The 20,692-nt window shown below is 35.0% G+C and overlaps 1 protein-coding gene across 1 annotated transcript in view; it reads right to left on the reverse strand.

Moving 5' to 3' along the window:
- LEPR (leptin receptor) overlaps positions 1 to 20,692 on the reverse strand; it is an 87,968-nt gene that overhangs the window by 2,853 nt on the left and 64,423 nt on the right. Inside the window, exons 14-17 of the mRNA XM_008573983.1 lie at positions 16,550 to 16,732; positions 14,297 to 14,392; positions 11,347 to 11,452; positions 10,219 to 10,294 (exon numbers count right to left, since the gene is read on the reverse strand). Coding sequence (XP_008572205.1) covers positions 10,219 to 10,294; positions 11,347 to 11,452; positions 14,297 to 14,392; positions 16,550 to 16,732 — 461 coding nt within the window. The remainder of the gene's footprint in view (positions 1 to 10,218; positions 10,295 to 11,346; positions 11,453 to 14,296; positions 14,393 to 16,549; positions 16,733 to 20,692) is intronic.

A 20,692-nucleotide genomic window follows, 5' to 3' on the forward strand; every position in this document is an offset into this window, starting at 1 on the left:
TACATCATTGCCCACTTCTCTCCCTGCCAGAAGTCTTGGATGGTTTAGTAAAAAATTAAATTTAGGTAAGCATTTCACAAGGATGCTGGACCGGAGGCTGCTATTCTTTCCTGATCTGGTCAATCTGACCTGGGTATGTAGGGCCAACCAAAAGGAACTGTAATTCCCACTGTCCTGTGACCAGCATAAACCACAACTTCTGGCTTTCTTTGAAATGAAATATTAAAATCAGAACTTAAGCCATTTTCAAGGCTATTGAAAATCAAAATTCCCAGATTGACAAAAGTTAGATACATAAAAGCTACAAAACATTCAAAAGAACACCCAAATGGGCCAATTGATAGGCTGTGTCTATAAAAGAATCTAAGATGGAAAAATTTGAACATAAAAATATAAGCTAAATATTTTCACGGAATTTGGTTCTTAGAGTCATTGTATTTGCAAAGCAATGTGTCAGAAGTTGCAGTTTTAGAGTTCACCTAGTTACAGCATTGTCTACTATATATTTGATTATATTTCATAGACATGTAATGACAGCAACAGTCATAATTTTTAAAATGTTTTGTGACCAGAAAAATGATATATCAAAATCCAGAAATCATGAATATTATGTTTAAACTTTAGGTGACCTGAAAATTAATCATACATCCAAACTGAACTGGACTCAAACCTGTATCTTTCCCTCAAATTTACACATCTATTTTAGGTTCTAAATCAACATAATCCACCATCTGTTGGTTCTCAATAGTTCAACCAAATCTTTTTTAGATTTGCTTCCCTTCTTCAAAATGTAAAAATCTTCTAATACGCTACAGACTGTTGGGAAGTTGGTACATTGGGTTCATCTGTAGTGATCAGATTAGACTTCAAAGAATGTCCGTTCTCTGTTTAGATAAAATAAAACAAAATAAGAAAGCAAAATAAAAAAAATCACTCAAAAGCAAATTATATAAGATTTCAAAAGCATTTTCTATCAAGCACAGTTTCTGGACTATAAATTCTTATGTTATATTACAATAATGCATCCTTTTAGAGAAAGGGTAAAATTTTGAACTAAGGTGACTGCTCCCACTGTCTTCATGGATGCTTTAATATCACACTGCAAGGCTGGTTTTAATTATGCCAGAAAAGGAAAAACTATAGAAAAATGATAGGTAAAAAGAAGAGAACAAAGAGCCTGAAAAATAAAAAAAAGGGGGTGGTGAAGGGGAACAATACCAATATTGGAGAGTTTGGAACAAGAAAAAGTGTAGTGCAGTGAAAAGAAAAATTAAAAAATAAAGAGAAAGGAGACCTGAAATGGTAAAGAAGAACAGAACCACAGAACCATCATTACGGAATTTTTTTAATCTAGAAAAAATACCTAAGAAATCATCTGGTCCAAATCTCTCTCTCCCTTTTTTAGACAAAGCAATGGAGACCCGCCAAGATTATTTGCTCAAGGTTACACAGCTAATTAGAGCAGAATGAGGACCTTGACTTAGTTCTTTCTTTTAGTCCAGCAATCTTTCTATGACACAATGGAAGATGAAACGTTGTCCTGAACACAAACAGGCAGAAGACCATGTTCTTGGTTTTCCTTTCACTACTTTCTGTGGTAGAATTGAGCTGATTGATTCATACTCTCTCCTGGTTCCTTATAACCTGAACGCTATATAAGGAACAAGAAAATGAATAAAACTGAAGTCATATTTAAGGGAGTAAAATATACTCTTGTAGGCCCAGTAATATGCACTTAGAGGTGTAGGGGAGATCGCTACTTCTAAACAGAACTTCTAACTCGGAAACATGCCAGCTCTTCCACACATTTGTGAAGCCACTTTAGAAATTTCAAGGATGCTTCTGATCCAGGTATGCAAGGATGGTGTTCTGCGAATGAGTGGATTGCTGAGCCGCTTTTTTGGAGGCCTAGAGCAGGCTGAGGAATCTAGGATAATCTTTAGATTCCATGGAAAAAAATCCATTTGGTGTCGCTTTAGTCCTCCTAAAGTGAGTTGTTAAGTGTAGTACGCTCCTGTGAAAACTGACATAAATGCAGGCAAAGGAGCAAGATTGGATGAGAAAAAAATTCAAAGGATGAGAAAAATATTGTAAAATAAATAAAGAATGAGAAGAAATGGAACAAATTAAAAATGAATCAAAAGCTTAAAACATATTGAAGGGGGGAAATCCAGATGATTTGGATTTAGAAGAAAAAATAATGAGGCAAAAATACTAGAGAAAAAAGGTACAAATTGAGAAAAGTAATAGTCTTTTACACCATGAAATATGAATTAGAAGAAAGCCAGGCTATTGAGCCACTACAATACATCTTCCTAATCCAAGAATTCAATCTTTGTTTAAGATTCTGATTTTTAAAGTATAAAGAGAGCGGGCCGGCCCGTGGCTCACTCGGGAGAGTGCGGTGCTGATAAAGTATAAAGAGAAACGGTGTAGAGGAGTATTCCAATTCAAGATGGCAGATCGAACGTTTATGCTTCTCTCTCATCTCCATAGAGATTCTGCTAGAATGAAAGTACGTGAATAAATCAAATACAGATCCACAACAAAGAAGATGACCTGAGAGGGCTAACAGGAAACGAGTGATTTTAATTCATTTCTAAAATATGGAAAACAACTGGAAAAGGGTAGACCAAAGAAAATGAGCAAAGGAACCTGAAGACCAGAATATATCCAGAGTGGCCTTCGGCTGAAGAGAAAGTCACTTTTCCCTGTTAAGTCCACTGAAAATGGTGGGTGAAGAAATGGCAGGTAAAAACACAGGAGACTTGAGGCTGAAAACCAGGGCCTTATGGAAGCTCTGTGCCAAGCATGGAAGAGCCCTCATGTAAAAACTACCTTCCACAGCCAATTGAGGGTTTGTTCTCAAAAGCACTAAGGACTTGTCTGGGGGGGAAGAGAGCAGCCACGTGATATTACTGTCTCAGAGGACATCTTTCCTCATCTGGCCAGAGCCTTGTCTACTCACTGGAGCAACAATCCCTGCCTACATGCACTGGGCTCCCAGTCAGTCTGTCTACTGTTTCACCCCTAAACATGAAAGGAAAACAAAGGATTACCAGATATTTGGGGAAGTCTGCGATAAGGAAAGAAAGGCCAAGATAAACAAGAGGAAAACATGACCTAGCAGAAGCAGATTTCAGGGAAGAGAAGAGAAGGGGATCTTTAAAACAAACAAAGAAAAATCCTTTAATTGGTATTTCTACTAAGTAATATTCTTAATAAAACAGAAATAATAATTTCTATTAAGCTAAGATTGCTTGCACAAAACCAGAACAGAATACCCTGAAAAAGAATATTTAGAAATTTACAAATGTAATAGTAAATAAAAGTCCAACAGAAGCACTAGAAGAATAGGGTCTCAAAATAGAAGAATGGCAAGGCCTGAAAATGTAAAACAAAAAAAACAAAAAATATCAGATAAGAGATAAAAAATGTAGAAGAGCTATGCACATCCAACAAATACAAGTTCTAGAAAGAGAGAATCAAAGAAACGAGAGGAGAGGAAATGATCAAAGAAATAACATCAAGTTCTTAGAGTTGATGGGAGGCAAGGAATTGAAAGTCTCTCTCTTTAAGTGATAACCAAGTAAATAAAAAGAATTAACTTAGATTCACCACTGCAATTTCATGGCAACAAAAACGGGGAGAATATTTTAAAAGAAAGAAAATTGCACGTAACAAGTGAGGAGTAGAATCCCAGTGGCATCTGACTTCCAGAAGCAACACTGGATCCTAGATGACAGGGCAGAAATTGCTTCAAAGTTCTCTTGGAAAGGCTTTTCAACCTAGAAATTGATACCCCACCAAACTACCAATTAAGGAAGGTAGAATGAAGGAAATTTGAGGCATTCAGAGACTCAGGCTTATCACACAACATTTCTTAGGAAGTTACTTAAGGATGTAGTTAGCAGAGAGGAAGAAAAGGAATCCAGGAAACAGTATTGCCTAGAAACCAGTTAAGGGAAAGTTCAGTGATGTCTTGTGGCAATTTTAGAAAAGGCCTAATCCAGACTGAAGTAGTAGAACAGAAGATTTCCTGAACAGAATACACTAGGACAAGGTCTCCAGTGAAGATTGGGATCAGATAAAGTAGCTTATACCAACACACAGTAGAGAAAGAAAAAGGGGAGAAAGGGAGGAAGAGGAAGATGGAAGGAGGAAGAGAGTGGCGATTAGAAACTCCAAGAAAAAGAATAAAAATGAAAAAATAAAGCCGACTAAAATTTGACACAATTTTAATCAACAGGTGAAACGTTTCTAATATCTTTTGTAAATATTCCCCTTTGACATTGGATCTACCAAGAAATGTAATCCCATTAGAATACTTAGTTCAGCAAGGAACGATATTTACATAATCATAACAAAGTAAATTCAGTTTATTGCTTTTCTATTTTTAAAAATGAACTCATAGATGAATTAGAGCACAGAACGTGTTATCGACCCTGACCTAAGTGAAAGTTTAAAGTTATAGTTTACAGAGACTGGAAAGTGGAGGGAGAAATGGACAGAAGGGTAGATGTGCTGATATTCTTGATACAAAAAAAGGTGGGGGAGCTTCAAGAAATAGCCTCCATTTGATAGAACAATAAATGGAAGTTAAGCAGATTTTTCTGAAGTCACAGGGGTGATTACTCAAGGAACTGAAAAATGTGACAAGACAATATGTGGTAGGGGCATGAGGAAGAGAAGGGAAGGAAAAGTATATGTATGAGTAAATTCCCATCATAGCCAGAGATCAATAGATAATGTCTACATGTCATAGCAGCATAAGTGCAGTATTTTCAGAAATGTAAAGGTGACCTGCCACAAAAAATCAAAAGCCAGACGGTTAAAAGTAGTGGCATTTGGAGAGCAAGACTAAGGGTAGGAGGGGTGGAGGAGAAGTCTATACTTTGCAATATTCTTCCATACTATTTCATTACTAAATCATACACATGTACTTTTTTTCAAAAAAATTTTTAAATAGGAAATATGAAGGAATATACAGTATGAGAACAAGGAGACACAGACAATCATGCTTCCTGTAGCAGTATTTGTGATAAATAGAAAAAAAGTGTTTAAACACCTTAAATATCTATCAGTAAGGGAATGTATAAATGAACTGTGCTATATTCATAGGATGGAATACCATGAACCAGTCCAAATGGGTGAACTAAATCTACCAGGTCAACATGGAGAGAGCTCAAAACACAATGCTCAGAGAAAAGTAATTTCAGAATGATGTGGAAGGTATATTAACATTACCATTACCAGTACCCCAAGGATTGCTGGTCATTGGTCACGGATGCACACGTGCATGTAGGACAGTGAATAAGCACAAACTAGACAAACACATAATACATATATTCTTCAACATGGGTTCCTCTAGGAAGGGAAGGAGGGATTGGAAATAGTGGGAGGAATGAGTTGGACAAACTTCATCTGGGGTTTTTATTTATAAACAAAATAAGGCAGGTATCCCTTCAACATGATGATTTCCATTCTTTTGGGTGTATACCCAGGAGTGGGATTGCTGGATCATATGGTAGTTTACTACAGGTGGGAAAGGAGGAGAGAGAGGGAGCAGGTTTGGTGAGAAATTGATGGATGCAAGGAATGATTATGTTTTGTAATAGGAACATGCTAATTATCCTGATGTGATCATCACACATTGGACATGGGTACTGATATTCAGCTCTGTGCCCCAAATATGTATAATCAATTATGCTTTAAAAAATAATAATAAAACTATATAAGGCAAATATGAAAAATTTGTAGATATTGTATTAGTACAATCTATTTTTATATTATGCAATTTTAATGTATTTATATTATCTGAAAAATTGATTTTAAAGAGGAATAGGAAGTGGAACACGCAAAAGAAAGAAGTCTGGGGAAAATTATATTGGCAGGATTATTTTTAATTGCATATAACATCACCCTATTGTTATTAGCAATGTCTGCCATATAATAGTTTTAAATAAATGTTTGGTTCTTATTTTTCCTTTGGAAAGATCTCAAAATATTGGCCTTTTTTCATATTTGATTTGCATATTTGTAGGCTCACTATGGATTTAGATTTAATATAAACCAAAGGCAAGGAGAATGATAGTTTCAAAAGTGCAATAGATTAATTTTAGGGAAGAACTCAGAAATCAGGTTAGATGTCTAGAGATTACAGGGATAGAGCACTTTCATAATAATCGATGTCCAAAAAATCTGAATTTGGAGAACAAATTAAGGAAAATACCTTACATAAAAAATTACTTCCTTTAAAAAATACTTTATTTGGGCTGGTCCCGTGGTTCACTTGGGAGAGTGCAGCGCTGATAGTGCCGAGGCCGCAGGTTCGGATCCTATATAAGGATGGCCAGTGCGTTCACTGGCTGAGCGCGGTGCAGACCACACTGAGCCAGGGGTTATGATCCCCTTACCGGTCAGGGGAAAAAAAAAATACTTTATTTGTATTTGAATTGTATTTTTTAAATTTATTTTTTGAATTGAAACATAATTGATTATACATATTTATGGTGTGCAGAGTTGACTGTTAGTATTTGCATGCAATATGTGATGATCAAATCAATATTATTAGCATGTTCATCATTATAAATCATAATTATTCTTTGTGTCCCTTACCCAATTACTCCCTAATAACCCCTCTTCCCCTAACCCTTTCCCACCTCTAGTGCCTATATGTCTGTTCTCTCCTTCTGCAAGTTCCAAAACCTGATTTATTCCTAATGGTGTCATTTATGCACCTGTTAAGCCCTAGTAATAACCTAAGCATCTTGTGGGTTAGTTATGCTTAAAAAATATATCATAAGATTAGAAAATCAAATAATTGCAGAGGTTAAAAAAAAGAAGTCAGTCTTACAAGATTCACACCCACTGTATCTTAAAAAATCTTCACATTTCTTTAATTAACCAGGACCTGAAAAAATGTGATGACATTTCAATCTACTTGCATATAATGTCTGTCAGATGATCTGCTGTGGCATTACACTCATCTTCACGGAGCATAGGTGAGACAGTGCAGTAGTATGTCATCTACAAATATTTACTGACTCTACCTACATCCATCTAGTAGCTCTTTTGTGCCAGAAATTTTCTGGAATAAAGAAAAGTAATTTGGTGCAGGTTCACACTGCATTTTGCTGAGGTGGGCCTGATCATTTCCTTGCCCTGGTAAATACTTAAAAACCATTTTCATGGTGGTTTACCAGGAAGATTTCAGAGCTTAACCTGAATGTTTTAGCTTCTTTTTAAGCAACAGTAGGATGGTCATTCCTTGAATTAATATATATGTATATAAGGAAGTTTTAAAATTTTTATTTACATAGACACTTAGTTTTTGTGTTTTATTGTGGTGGTTTTTTCTTTTTTTTGACAAAAAATGTCTTCATATTTAAGAAAATAATTTCCCACCCTTTGTCTGTAGTCCCCCTGTTCCAGTTTGGGAATGTGCTCTGGTCCTTCCTACCACACACCCTTGTATTTGCAGGTGCTCTTGCCTAAACCCTGTACCTCCACCACAAAACCTAGTTAATGACTATTCATCTACCAGATCTTAACTCAAATATCACTTTTTTTTTTACTTCATCTGCTCACTTCCACCCCACACACTAAGCCAGGTCTCATATTATAAGCTCTTTGCACACTGGGTCCTCGTCTTTCACAGCATGTAGTTTATGATTGTAAGATTATTTCCATGATGAATTGATTGATGCTTATCTTCCCCACTAGACTGTACACTCCAGGAGTATACATTGTTTTTCTCAACATTATAATCCCGGCGCATAGCATAGTGACTGGCATAGGATAGGTATTCAGTAATATTCTAAATGGATGAAATGAATACATGAATGGATTTTTTAAAGAAAGGAATAAACTATTTTAGCGAGGCAAAAGGAGACAAGTTCTTCCTGTTCAACTTTCAACTCGGCTACTCTTCTCTGACTCCAGTTTTATTTCTTAGGCTATAAGGAGAATTTGCCAAAAATCTGTTCTCCCAGGGCGTAGCAATAGCTTAGCCTTACATATAAATACTCACTTTGTGCTTGTTGAGCAAATGAATCAATGACATATCTATCTATCTATTTATGCCTAAAATATGACCATAACTATAAAAATGTTACTGTATGAATTCATAATGGAAGATAAAGAAGAGGAATAAATATTTTATTAGTTGAAAAAAATCAGCAACTCTGTTTTAATGAAAGGAGACTCCAATGGCTTATGGTGAGTAACAACACAGCTGAGGAGTGTATAGTGTGTGGCTGGTTAGATTCAGGCAAAGTGAAGTTGCTATAATTTAAAAAGAATAAGTTTCTATATATAAAAAGAATAATTTATATGTAAATCTACACTGTTGCCTCTTCTGAAGACAAGGCATTGTTTTTCTTTTGAAAGATTACAATTCAGTCTTTTACTTTATTCATTATATCTACATTACTACTTATTTATTCATTCATTGATAAACTATAGAGCAGTATTTTTCTAATTGAAACTCATAGGATTTTTAACAAATGAAATAGAACCTTAAAACCAGCATTTTTAACAAATGAAACAGAATCTTAAAAATGTTCTATTTCAAGTGAAACAGAATCTTAATGTAGTAAAACTGTTTTGTGCATTTTTCATTTTGGTTTTTGCATGTCTATCTATATGTACGTGTGTATTAGGTTGGAAGATAAAATGTTTTTCTCACTGTGGGTCATGGTCAAAAATCAATCAATCAATAAATAAAATTGAAAGCCTGTGCTATAGAGAACAGCTGCTATTAGAACAGGCTCCAAAGTCAGACAAATTGGTAAACTAATCCCGGCTCTATAAAAAGTTACCTAACCGCTATAGGCTTCAGTTTTCTCTTCTCTAAAGTGGAGATAATAATATTTATCCCATGGGGTAACTAAAAGAATAATAATAATGTAAAATATGTAAAATAGTAATAACTAGTATTTACTGACAGCTTACAACTTCACAAGTACCAGCTTCTGTAATCCCTAAAACAATAAGGTGAATCCTAGAAACATTATTTTACAGGAGAGGAAACTGAGATGCTGAGAATGGAAGTAAAAATCTCAATGATTTCCACATAAATAAATGGACACTATTATTATGAATTACCAGCAATTATTTAATGAATCCTTACAATAATACCTTGCACATAGCAGGAGGAGTTCCACAAATATTTGTGACAGATACAGCACAGTCCTTGAACTCAGAGCACTACCCACAATAATTAAACAAAAAATGCTCTATGAACTTAAAGGGGGTAGAAATTCTTCTAAACTACCTTTGTCAGAGGAAGGCTAGAGGAAAGAAAGGCCTAGAGCAAGATCTTGTGGAAAGGAACAGTAAAGGTATAATCAAAGCCCAAGGACAGAAAAAATTGGACATGTACATTGATAATTGATTGTAGAGAGAGGCTGCTGAGTATTAACTTATTTTATCTTGTAGCCAAAAGAAAATGACTGAAAACTTTTAACAAATGACTAATGATAAAGATGGAATAATTGAGACTCCATAACCTCCAAATATTGTTCAAAAAATCATTTTGACATAAAGACTAAATCCTGTTTTTACAGTTTTATGGGTAGAAAGCCAACCTTGCTTCAAGAGAAGTTATGAGTATTAATAAAATACTCATTAAACTCTAGAGCTTTCTGAAAAATTCTATTATAGAAGTACAAATTATTGTATGGTAATTGACTCCCTCATAAAGTACTTTTGTTTGATTGGGACCATCTGCATAAATAATCAAAAAGTTTTATTATGACAATTGCATTTTTCAAATTGTAGTTTTTGAGAATAAGATTATTTATATAATTTTTGAATTGATTTAAGTAATTATGGGGACAATTATGGAGATTAAAATTTTGATTCCAGCCTTTTGCCTATAGACAATCAGTTTATAGCAAAAAAGTGTATCCGTTCTTCATCAAATTTGACCTTTACTATTCTAATATTTATTTTATTATGTACTATAACTCAGAAGCAAGATATGTATATTGGCAACTCTTATATGATAAACTAATTTTATTAGAATTTTATTTCCTCCTGGTTTCAAATCCCTGCTTCTTGCTATTTATGAAAATATATAATAGATTAAACAGACTCATATTAAAATGAATTGAAGAACTTTTAAATCTTAAAAATGTTTAAAGCTCCAGAAGTCATATGGCATCTAAAATGCAATTTTATATATTCTGGGTTTAAAAAAATTGAAAAAGCGACCTTCTTAAAATTAAGTCCTTGTGCCCAGGAACAATTCTTGGGGTTTGGAACATCTTCCCAAAATAGTTTTTTCATTCTACAAAGAATAAACAAAGCATCAGAATTACAGAGAAACATTCATATTGAAATGTTAACAGTTCATGAATATTCAAACTAGAAATTAGTCCACCAGATCAGCTATGCCTCAGTAGGGTCAGATTCATTTTCAGATGCTATCCCATGAAGATTTCCACCAAACTCCTATCTAGACCAAAGTTAATAACAACTATAATAATAAAAATAGCCAACACTTATTGAAAGCCATGTGCCAGGCACTGTACTAAACACTTTGTATTAGGTTTTTCTCAGAGAAAATAAAACATTAAAAATAAACCATCAAAAAAAATGCCATCAAGTGGGTATCAGAAACAATTCCACTTGATAAGGTTCCATCAAATCACTTGACTAAAAGGTAAATTCAGATTCTAAAATCTCCTCTCCTTTTTTTTTTGCTAGAAGACGAAAGTTTCTATAAAATTTTGGCATGTGTGGAATAGCCTCATTGGTCTGGACTTCTCAGCACAGAGTAATGTGGCACCCACAGAACCACCCGGGGAATTCAGGACCATTTGCCTGACAATGTAGACAGACAGGAGCCATGCAGTGCTGATCTCTAAAAAGCAGAGTGCCTGCTGATCATAAATGAGCTGACTGCTCCAGAGCACCACTAAAAGTCCACTTTTAAAGTTCACTTCACCACTAAAAGTCCTTGACCCAAACTGGAGAACTCTGAAAGCCATTTTTGCCACCTCTGAGTCCATACTGCCTAGGATTTCCAGTTATACGCCTGTTATTTGCTGAGAGTGCATACATTAAAAAAAAAATAAAACTAAATTCTTCGTTGAGGTTCATGTTGTCCTAACAAAATGGAATGTCACTTCCTGAAAATGGGCCTTTCCTTTTTACACCATCTTAATTTTATACTAAATACACATAAAAACATTTTGAATACTTTAATATTCCTAATTTGGGTTTTAAATCATAAAGATTTCATGATTTTTTAATGTGATGGGCAAAAAACAAATTACGTATAATCATTCACATAATTAGGGCTTTTGCCATAAAGATGCTTAACACCAAGTACAATACCTTTGGTGCGATATTAACAATGTTCCAAGCAATAAGATAGAAGAGGAAATAATTATCGGCACAATTATATATAGACCTGCATCATTCTGGTGTTTCTCAATATCATCTGAAAAAGAAATACAATTCACACAACTCAGAAGCTTGAGAAAATATTAATTTCTTTCTGTATCAAAAATTAAACTTTCTTCTGATTTTCTTCACAAATTTATATTACCTTCACAAACATAAAAATTTAAAAAGTACATTATGATCACATTACTAAAATAATTATTATTCTCAGTATTATACTTTTTAGCAAAACATTTTTTTTAGATTATATGCCAATCCTCTCTATATAGTCATTTTTAAGTCACATGAGTCAAGGTGCCAATTCAAGTTGTTAACAATGACTCTGTCTCAGCATCTGCCTCTGGAGAACCCAACCTTCAGCACCTGCCAATCTCTATCTTGTTCACTCCAAACACACTGACCTCCGTGCTGTTTCCTGAACCGCCAAGCATGCTCACTCCCCAGGGCCTCTGCAAGCACTACCCCTTTGCTTGGAATGTTCTTACTCTTTGTGCTTGCAGGGCTTTACTCAAATATCACCTCAACAGAAAGACCATATCTGGCCATCCTGACTAAAACACCACATTTTAACTCTATCCTTTCATCATACTTCTATTTTCCTTCAAGGCACTTATTTTTATCTGACATTATATTATACATAATTGGATTTTTGCCCGTCACTCCCATTAGAGTGCTGGAGTTTAAGCTCCACAAGGGCAGAGACTTACGTTCACTATTCAATTTCTAGTGCCCCATAATATTTGTTGAATAGTGCATGAATAAATTTTTAAAGTAATTTTTATTCTAAAATCAGATAAAATGTTGTGCTCTTGAAGCTTCATTACTGGGTTGCTTGGATTTGAAGACAAATGAAAACATTGGTGCTCCAAGTACAGAAAGATGAGTCAGAAATATAAGAGGCCCAGTGAGTTTACTTCTATAACTTTCTCTCCAGTGTCATTTTTATTTACTTATTTTTATTGATTATGCATATTCATGTGGTACAAAGCTGACTATCACCGCCTGTGCCCAAGATGTGATGATCAGATCAATACTATCAACATACCCATTATCACAAATTGCAATTATTCTCCATACCCCACATGCAACCTCTCCCCAACCTCCCTCCCCTCTGCAAGTCCAATGCACCATTGTGGTCTTTTTTTCCTTCCTTCTTTCTCTCTTAGTTCCCACTTACAAGAGAGGACATGCAGTATTTTTCCCTCTGGTTCTACAAGCTCATCCATTCCATGTTCTTGGATTGGAAGAATCAACACTGAAAATGTCCATACTACCTAAAGTGATCTTTTTTTAAGTGTTTTGTTTTGTTTTTACTGGTTATGAATATTCATGGGGTGCAAAGCAAATTGTCACCACTCGTGCCTAAGATATGATGGCTAGATCCATACTGGCACCATGTCCATTACCACAAATTGTGATTATACCCCGTGTCCCCCACCCAATTATCCCTTCAATTATCCCTGACCTCCCTACCCATCCCCATTTCCCCATTCCACTTTGTATCGCTAGTTATGTTCTCTCCCTCTGCAAGTCCAATGCACCACTGTGGTCTTTCTTTCAGATTCAATGAAATCCCCAACAAAATACCAAAGACATTCTTCACAAGAATAGAAAAACAATCCTAACATTCATATGGAACAAAAAAAGACCATGAATAGCCAAAGCAATCCTGACCCAAAAAATTAAAGCCAGACACATAACACTACCTGACTTCAAATTATACTACAAAGCTATAGTAACCAAAAAAGCATGAGTGTTCTGGAACAGAATAGAGAACCCAAAAATCAACCCACACACTTACAGCCAACTGATCTTTGACAAAGACAACAAGAACATACACTGGGGAAAAGACCATCTCTTCAATAAATGGTTCTGGGAAAACTGGACATCTATATGTAGAAAAATGAAACTAGACCTGTACTTTTCATCACATACTGAAATCAACTCAAAATGGATTGAAGTCTTAAGTATAAGTTCTGAATCTATAAAACTGATCTTTGAAAATAAATGGGTTTATCTCAAACTAAAAAGCTTCTGCACAGCAAAGGAAACCATCAATAGATTAAAACAACAATGTACAGAATGGGAGAAAATATTTATAAACTATACATCTAATACAGGATTAATATCCAGAATATATAGGGAACTCAAACAACTATACAGTAAAAAAACAAATAACCCAATTAAAAAATGGACAAAGGAGCTAAATAGACATTTTTCAAAGGAAGACATACAAATGGCCAACAGGTACTTAAAAAAATGTTTTACATCACTAATCATCAGGGAAATGCAAATTAAAACCACATTGAGATATCATCTCACCCCCATTAGACTGGCTATAATCAAAAAGACTGAGAATAATAAATGCTGGCTAGAATGTGGAGAGAAGGGTATGCTCCTACACTGTTGGCGGGCCTATAAATTAGTACAGCCGTTATGGAAAACAGTATGGTGGTATCTCAAACTACAGATAGATCTACCACACAATCCAGCAATCCCACTTCTTGGCATACACCCAAAAGAATGGAAATCATCATGTCAAAGGGACACCTGCACTCTCATGTTCATCACAGCTCTATTTACAATAGCCAAGATATGGAACCAACCTCAATGTCTGTCAACGGATGACAGGATAAGGAAAATGTGGCATATATACACTATGTAATATTACCCAGCCATAAAAAAGAATGAAATTTTGCCATTCACATTTTATTTTTAGAGGAAAAAGTATTTCATTTAAAACCACCCCATGACACATCATCTACATAGACTCTGGACTCTTCCATGATTCCCTCAGAAGAATAATCAGATGGCAACATTACTGCTAATAAATTAGGAAATACAAATTGGTGTTAAAATAAGCTACAAGTAAAATTTTTACCTTGAGTGAAACTATTAATTATCTTCGGTTTTCCCACTCCTTCAGTAAATATCGGGTAAAGACTGAACTGATACTTCTCAATGGGGATAAAATAATCTGGGAAGAAAAATATATTAAAGTCTCCTTTATACTTAACTGATCTTAATGAGTGGAACTTATGTAAACAAACAAACAAAAAAAGAATTAAAGTGACTATCCTATATTTACAAACATAGAAATTAGTTGTTATTGAATTAATGATAAAGTAAGGTAGTTTCAAACACAACCTAAGCAATACATATTCTCTAGTAAAGATAATATTTTTCAAATAATTTCTTAAAAATATTACCCAGACATAGAAAATTGCAATTTGCAAAGGCATGTTCCAGTGATAGCCAATTCGTTCAAGTTCAGAGGTATGAGCTATTTCCTTCCCTCATTTCTTTATCCAGGATAATATGAGTATATTCTACCTCCTCTCCCTTATCCCCAAAGCAGTCACTATTCCATTTTTATAGGAATTTAGCTTACTTAGTGATGTAGTTTGGATGTGTTGTCCCCTCCAAAACTCATGGAAATTTGATTTCCAATGTGGCAGTGTTGGAAACTAATTGAGTCATGTGGGCGGATCCCTCATGAATGGATTAATGCTCTCCTTGGGAGAGGGGGGATTAATGAGTGAGTTCTCACTCTTTAGTTCCTGCAAGAGCTAGTTGCTTAAAAAGACCCTGGCACCCTCTCTCTCTCTCTTGCTTCCTCTTGCCATGTGATCTGCTTGTCCCTACTGGCTGCCTGACACTTTCCACCATGAGTAGAAATGGACTAAAACAGAAAATTGGTACCAGAAGTGGGGTTTGTCCCCTCCAAAACCCATGTGGAAATTTGATCTCCAATGTGGCAGTGTTGGAAACTGATTGAGTCGTGGGGGCGGATCCCTCATGAATGGATTAATGCTCTCCCTGGGGGAGGGGTTTAGTGAGTGAGTTCTCCTTACATTAGTTCCCATGAGAGCTCGTTGCTTAAAAAGACCCTGGCACCCTCTCTCTCTCTCTTGCTTCCTCTCTCTCTTGCTTCCTCTCACCATGTGGTCTGCTTGTACCTGCCGGCTGCCTGCCACTTTCCGCCATGAGTAGAAGCAGTCTGAGGCCCGTGCCAGATGCAGCTGTCCCAGAATCGTAAGCCAAAGAAACCTCTGTTCTTTATAAATTACCCAGTCTCAGGTATTTCTGTTATAACAACACAAAACGGCCTAAAACACTTAGTTTCCTCATAGAAGGTTGCTGGGAGACTAAAGTCTTAAGGAATCCTCTACTAAGAATATGGGGGTCCAGGAGTCCCTTTGCAGTATCTGGGTTCTATATCTATTAAAAATGCGCACCCCCATAGCAAAGCTAGAAATGGATCTACCAATGATTTTCACAAATGCTAATGACATATGAATATTATTCCAGAAGAACAGATCCAAAAGAAGACAGATCTCTTTGACCCTAAATTCTATATCCCTGTGGTTTAAAGAAAAGAGAGTAACCACCTGGACAACAGTGGTAATGAACTGAATTGAGTTCTCCATCAATAATTTTTTAATAAATCTACCTTAATGCTAAATTCCAAGTCTCTGGAATGAAATGAAACAAAAGTATGAGTCCTTGGGATATTATATAATAAGATTGTGGTAATCCTTAGTTTTTCTACTTAACATCCTTCAATACTTACTCAGACTTGGAGATAATGTATTGTGCACTTACACTTTGCACTTTACACACCTCCTGGGATAAGTGATCTGCCTTTGGGAGGTTACACTGGCCTATGTTACCAGGTTCTAGATACTCAGACCTTCAGCCCGGCACTTCCACTGATTGCCAGTGACATTATAAGTCATGCTCAGTTTGGAAAAATAATTTGGCAGTAGATATCAGAAACCATTAAAAAAATCTGTTTAAAAAAGGTAAAGCTTGAAGCAATATAAATAATCTCAAATAAATAAGACAGTTTAAGTAGATTTTAAAATAAAATGTTATATGATCATTTAAAGTAATGGTAGAAAGGACTGGGAGAAAATATATGACATATGATTACAACTGTGTAAAACATTAAAATGAAAAACAAAAGAAATACAATTAAATGTTTTGATAAGGAGATAGGATTATTTGTATTAAGATGATAGTATCATCTATATTTTCAAAGCTTTCTTTAACTTGCTTTATTATTTGAATTAATAATCTGTAGTGTCATACTAATCAATGAGAGAAACTTATTAAAGTAAAGCAAACTTACCATGGATATAATACTTCTTAACAGATGAAGGGATTCTAAGCCATTTAATTTCATCATCTTCATTAAGATTTTTCCATTCGATGATAAAATACATTAGATTGTAATCACTGGGTGACAGTATCCAGGAAAGAATCACACAACTGCTGTTTAAATGATAAGCACTGAGTGACTGCACAATATTTACTGAGGGGAAAAGAAGAAAATTTATTTTTAAATTCAAAATTAATGAAAATCTACTGATAATCCTTGAGAAACTTATAACCTACTGGAGGAGGGGAGAAGGAAATAAAGGTACATAATTTAGACAAATTATAAAAGTAAATTTAGGAGGGGGGAAGAGGAATTGGTAAAGGGACACAAAAATCAACTAGATTGTATATTGATATATTAAAATTTTTTAAAAGTAAACTTAATACATGGCAATTATTTTTATATCATGAGAGTCATGCAACAGAGAGATATGTGAATATATGATATTAACAAGAAATATGATTCTGGCAAAATCTAAAAAAAGCAATTTTGTGATATGGTCAAAAAGCTGTTCTCAGTCAGAATACTGCACAAGCCTATTAACCATCCTCTCTGATTCTCTCCAAACTCTTCTCTCCTGCTGATGGAGCGGTGCTTTCAAAGCACAAATTTATTCATTTCAATGCCCTCTGCACAGTCCCACTTAAAAACCTCCAATGGATTTCCACATTTGAGGATAAAATTCCTATCATGCTTCCTGAGGGCCAAGTCTCAATTTATCTCTTCACTTTTTGTGATTTTCTGTATTATAGCCACCATGGTCTTCCTTTATTTCCTATCCCGTGCCATAAAGACTTTTTCTTTTTGAAAAATTTTACAATTATTATTATTTTTTAACATACTAATATTATTTTGTTGTGTTTTGTTTTGTTTTTGGCAGCTGGCTGGCACCGGGATCTGAATTCGTGACCTTGGTGTTACAAGCACCACACTCTCCCAAGTGAGCTAACCAGCCTGCCCTTATTATTATTTTTAATTGACACATAATCATACATATTTGTAGGGTACAGTCTGATATCTCAACACATGTATGCCATGTGTAGTAATGAAATCAGGGTAATTAGCACATACATCACTTCAAATATCTGTCATTTCTTTGTGTTGGGAACATCCAAAATGATCTTGTAGCTATATGAAAATATGGGGGTCCTTACAAAAAGTTCATGGAAAATAGAATTAAAAGATAATATGAATCATTCCATGAACTTTTTGAAGTGCCTTAATATTCAATACATTATTGTTAACTCTAGTAACCCTACAGTGCTATAGAACACTAGGACTTATTCCTCCTATCTAGCTGTAATTTAATATCCATTAAGTCACCTCTCCTTATCCCTCCTCCTCCCTACACTTCCCAGCCCCTAGTAACCATATTCAATACATTATGGTTAACTCTAGTAACCCTACAGTGCTATAGAACACTAGGACTTATTCCTCCTATTTAGCTGTAATTTTATATCCATTAAGTCACCTCTCCTTATCCCTCCTCCTCCCTACACTTCCCAGCCCCTAGTAACAACTATTCTACTCTTAACTTCTATGACATCAACTTTTTCAGCTTCCACATATGAATGGGAACATATGGTATTTATCTATTTGTGCTTGGCTTCTTTCACTTAACATATTGTCCCCCAGGTTCATCCCTGTTGCTGTGAATAACATGATTTCCTTTGAAAAAAAAAATTATAAAGAGTATCTATGGCTGAATAGTATTCTGTTGTGTATATATATATTATATATATATATATATACCACATTTTCTTTATCCATTCATCTGTTGATAGATTGATTCCATATAATTATAAAGAGTATCTATGGCTGAATAGTATTCTGTTGTGTATATATATATATATACCACATTTTCTTTATCCATTCATCTGTTGATAGATTGATTCCATATCTTGGTCATAGCAAATAATGCAATAAATGTGGAAGTGCAGATATCTCTTCAATATACTGATTTCTCTTCCTTTGAATATATATCCAGTAGTGGGATTTCTGGATCATATGGTAGTTCTATTTTTAATTTTTTGAAGAATTTCCATACCATTTCCATCATGGCTGTATTAATTTACATTCCCACCAACAGTGTATAAAAGTTCCCCTTCCTCTGCATTCTTGTCAGCATTTGTTATTTTCTGTCTGTTTGGTGCTAGTCATTCTAACTGGGATGGGATGATATCTCAATGTGGTTCTGATTTGTATTTCCCTGATGATTACTGATGTTGAGCATTCTTTCATATACTTGTTGGCCATTTATATATCTTATTTTGAGAAATGTCTATTCAAGGTCATTTGCCCATTTTTTAATTGGATTACTTGGCTTTTTGGTTTGGGGTTGTTTTGAGTTCCTTATATATTTTGGATATTAATCCCTTGTCAGATGAAAAGTTTTCTCCCATTTTGCAAGTTGTCTCCTCACTCTGTCGATTGCTCCTATGCTGTGTAGATTTTCAGTTTGACATAATGTCATTTGTCTATTTTTGCTTCTGTTTCCTGTGCTTTTGAGGTCTTATCTATAAAATCTTTGCCCAAAACAAATGTCCTAAAGCATTTCCCTTATGTTTTCTTCTAGTAGTTTCATAGTTCTGGGTCTTACATTTAAGTCTTTGATCCATTTTGAGTTGACTTTGGTATATAATGAGAGATAGGGGTCTAGTTTCATTCTTCTGCATATGGATATCCAGTTTTCCATCACCATTTATTGAAGAGATTGTCCTTTCTGAAAGTATATTCTTCATTCCTTTGTCAAAAATCAGTTGGCTGTAAATGTGTGGATTTATTTCTGGGTTTTCTATTCTGTTCCGTTGGTGTATAGGTGTTTTTGTACCAGCACCATGCTGTTTTGATTACTATAGCTTTGCAGTACTTTTTGAAGTCAGGTAGTACTTTGGGGTCTTTTATTGTTCCACATGGACTTTTTTTTTTTTTTCTATTTCTGTGAAAAAAATGTCATTCCATGAAAAATTTTGGTAGGGATTGCATGAAATCTATTGAACATTTTGGGTAGTATAGTCATTTTAACAATATTAAGTCTTACAATCCATGAACATGCGATGTCTTTTCATTTTTGTGTATCCTTTTCAATTTCTTTCAGCATTTTGTAGCTTTCCTTGTAGACATCTTTCACCTCCTTGGTTAAATTTATTCCTAAGTATTTTTTTGTAGCTATTATAAATGGAATTGTTTTCTTGATTTCTTTTTTCAGCTAATTTATTGTTAGCATATAGAAATGCTACTGATTTTTGTATGTTGTTTTGCATCCTGCAACTTTACTGAATTTCTTGGTGAAGTCTTCAGGTTTTTCTATATATAGGATCATGTCAATGGCAAACAGGGACAATTTGACTTGCTACTTTCCAATATGCATAACCTTTATTTCTTTCTCTTGCCTGAATGCTCTAGCTAGGACTTCCAGTACTGTGTTTAAGAAGATTGGTGAGAGAGGGCATCTTTGTCTTGTTCCAGTACAATGATAGCTGTGGGTTTGTCATATATGCCCTTTATTGTGTTGAGGTATGTTCCTTCTATACCTAATTTGTTGAGAGTTTTTTATAATGAAGGGATGCTGACTTTATCAATTGCTTTTTCTACATCTATTGACATGATAACATGGTTTTTGTCCTTCATTATGTTGGTGTGTGGTATTGGGATTATTGATTAGCATACGTTGAACCATCCTTATATCTGTGAGATAAATTCCAATTGATTATGGTGTATAATTTTTTTAATGTGCTGTTGGACTCAATTTGTCAGTATTTTGTTGAGGATTTTGGCACCTATGCTCACTATGGTTATTGGCCTGTAGTTTTTGTTGTTGTTGTTGCTGCTGTGTCTTTGTTTCTGGTATCAGGGTGATGCTAGAATAGAATATCAGAGAGAGAATCTCAGAGTTGGGCACTCTACATCAATAGCTCTGGTTTCAAGATGGCACCATACTGCATCAACTTGGATCACAGTGGGGGGTGGGGTGCACAACATATGTCCCTACTCTGCAGCAATGTAGTCATGTGAATTCCAGGCAGCTCTCAAACTGGGCTCCAGGCTTGTGGGGATTGTGTGATTCTCCTGTAGTAAGAATTGCAGGTGTCTGCAGTGGCAATAGGTGATGGT

This window comes from Galeopterus variegatus, unplaced genomic scaffold, assembly GCF_000696425.1.
Source record: "Galeopterus variegatus unplaced genomic scaffold, G_variegatus-3.0.2 Scaffold979, whole genome shotgun sequence".
NCBI lineage: Eukaryota > Metazoa > Chordata > Mammalia > Dermoptera > Cynocephalidae > Galeopterus > Galeopterus variegatus.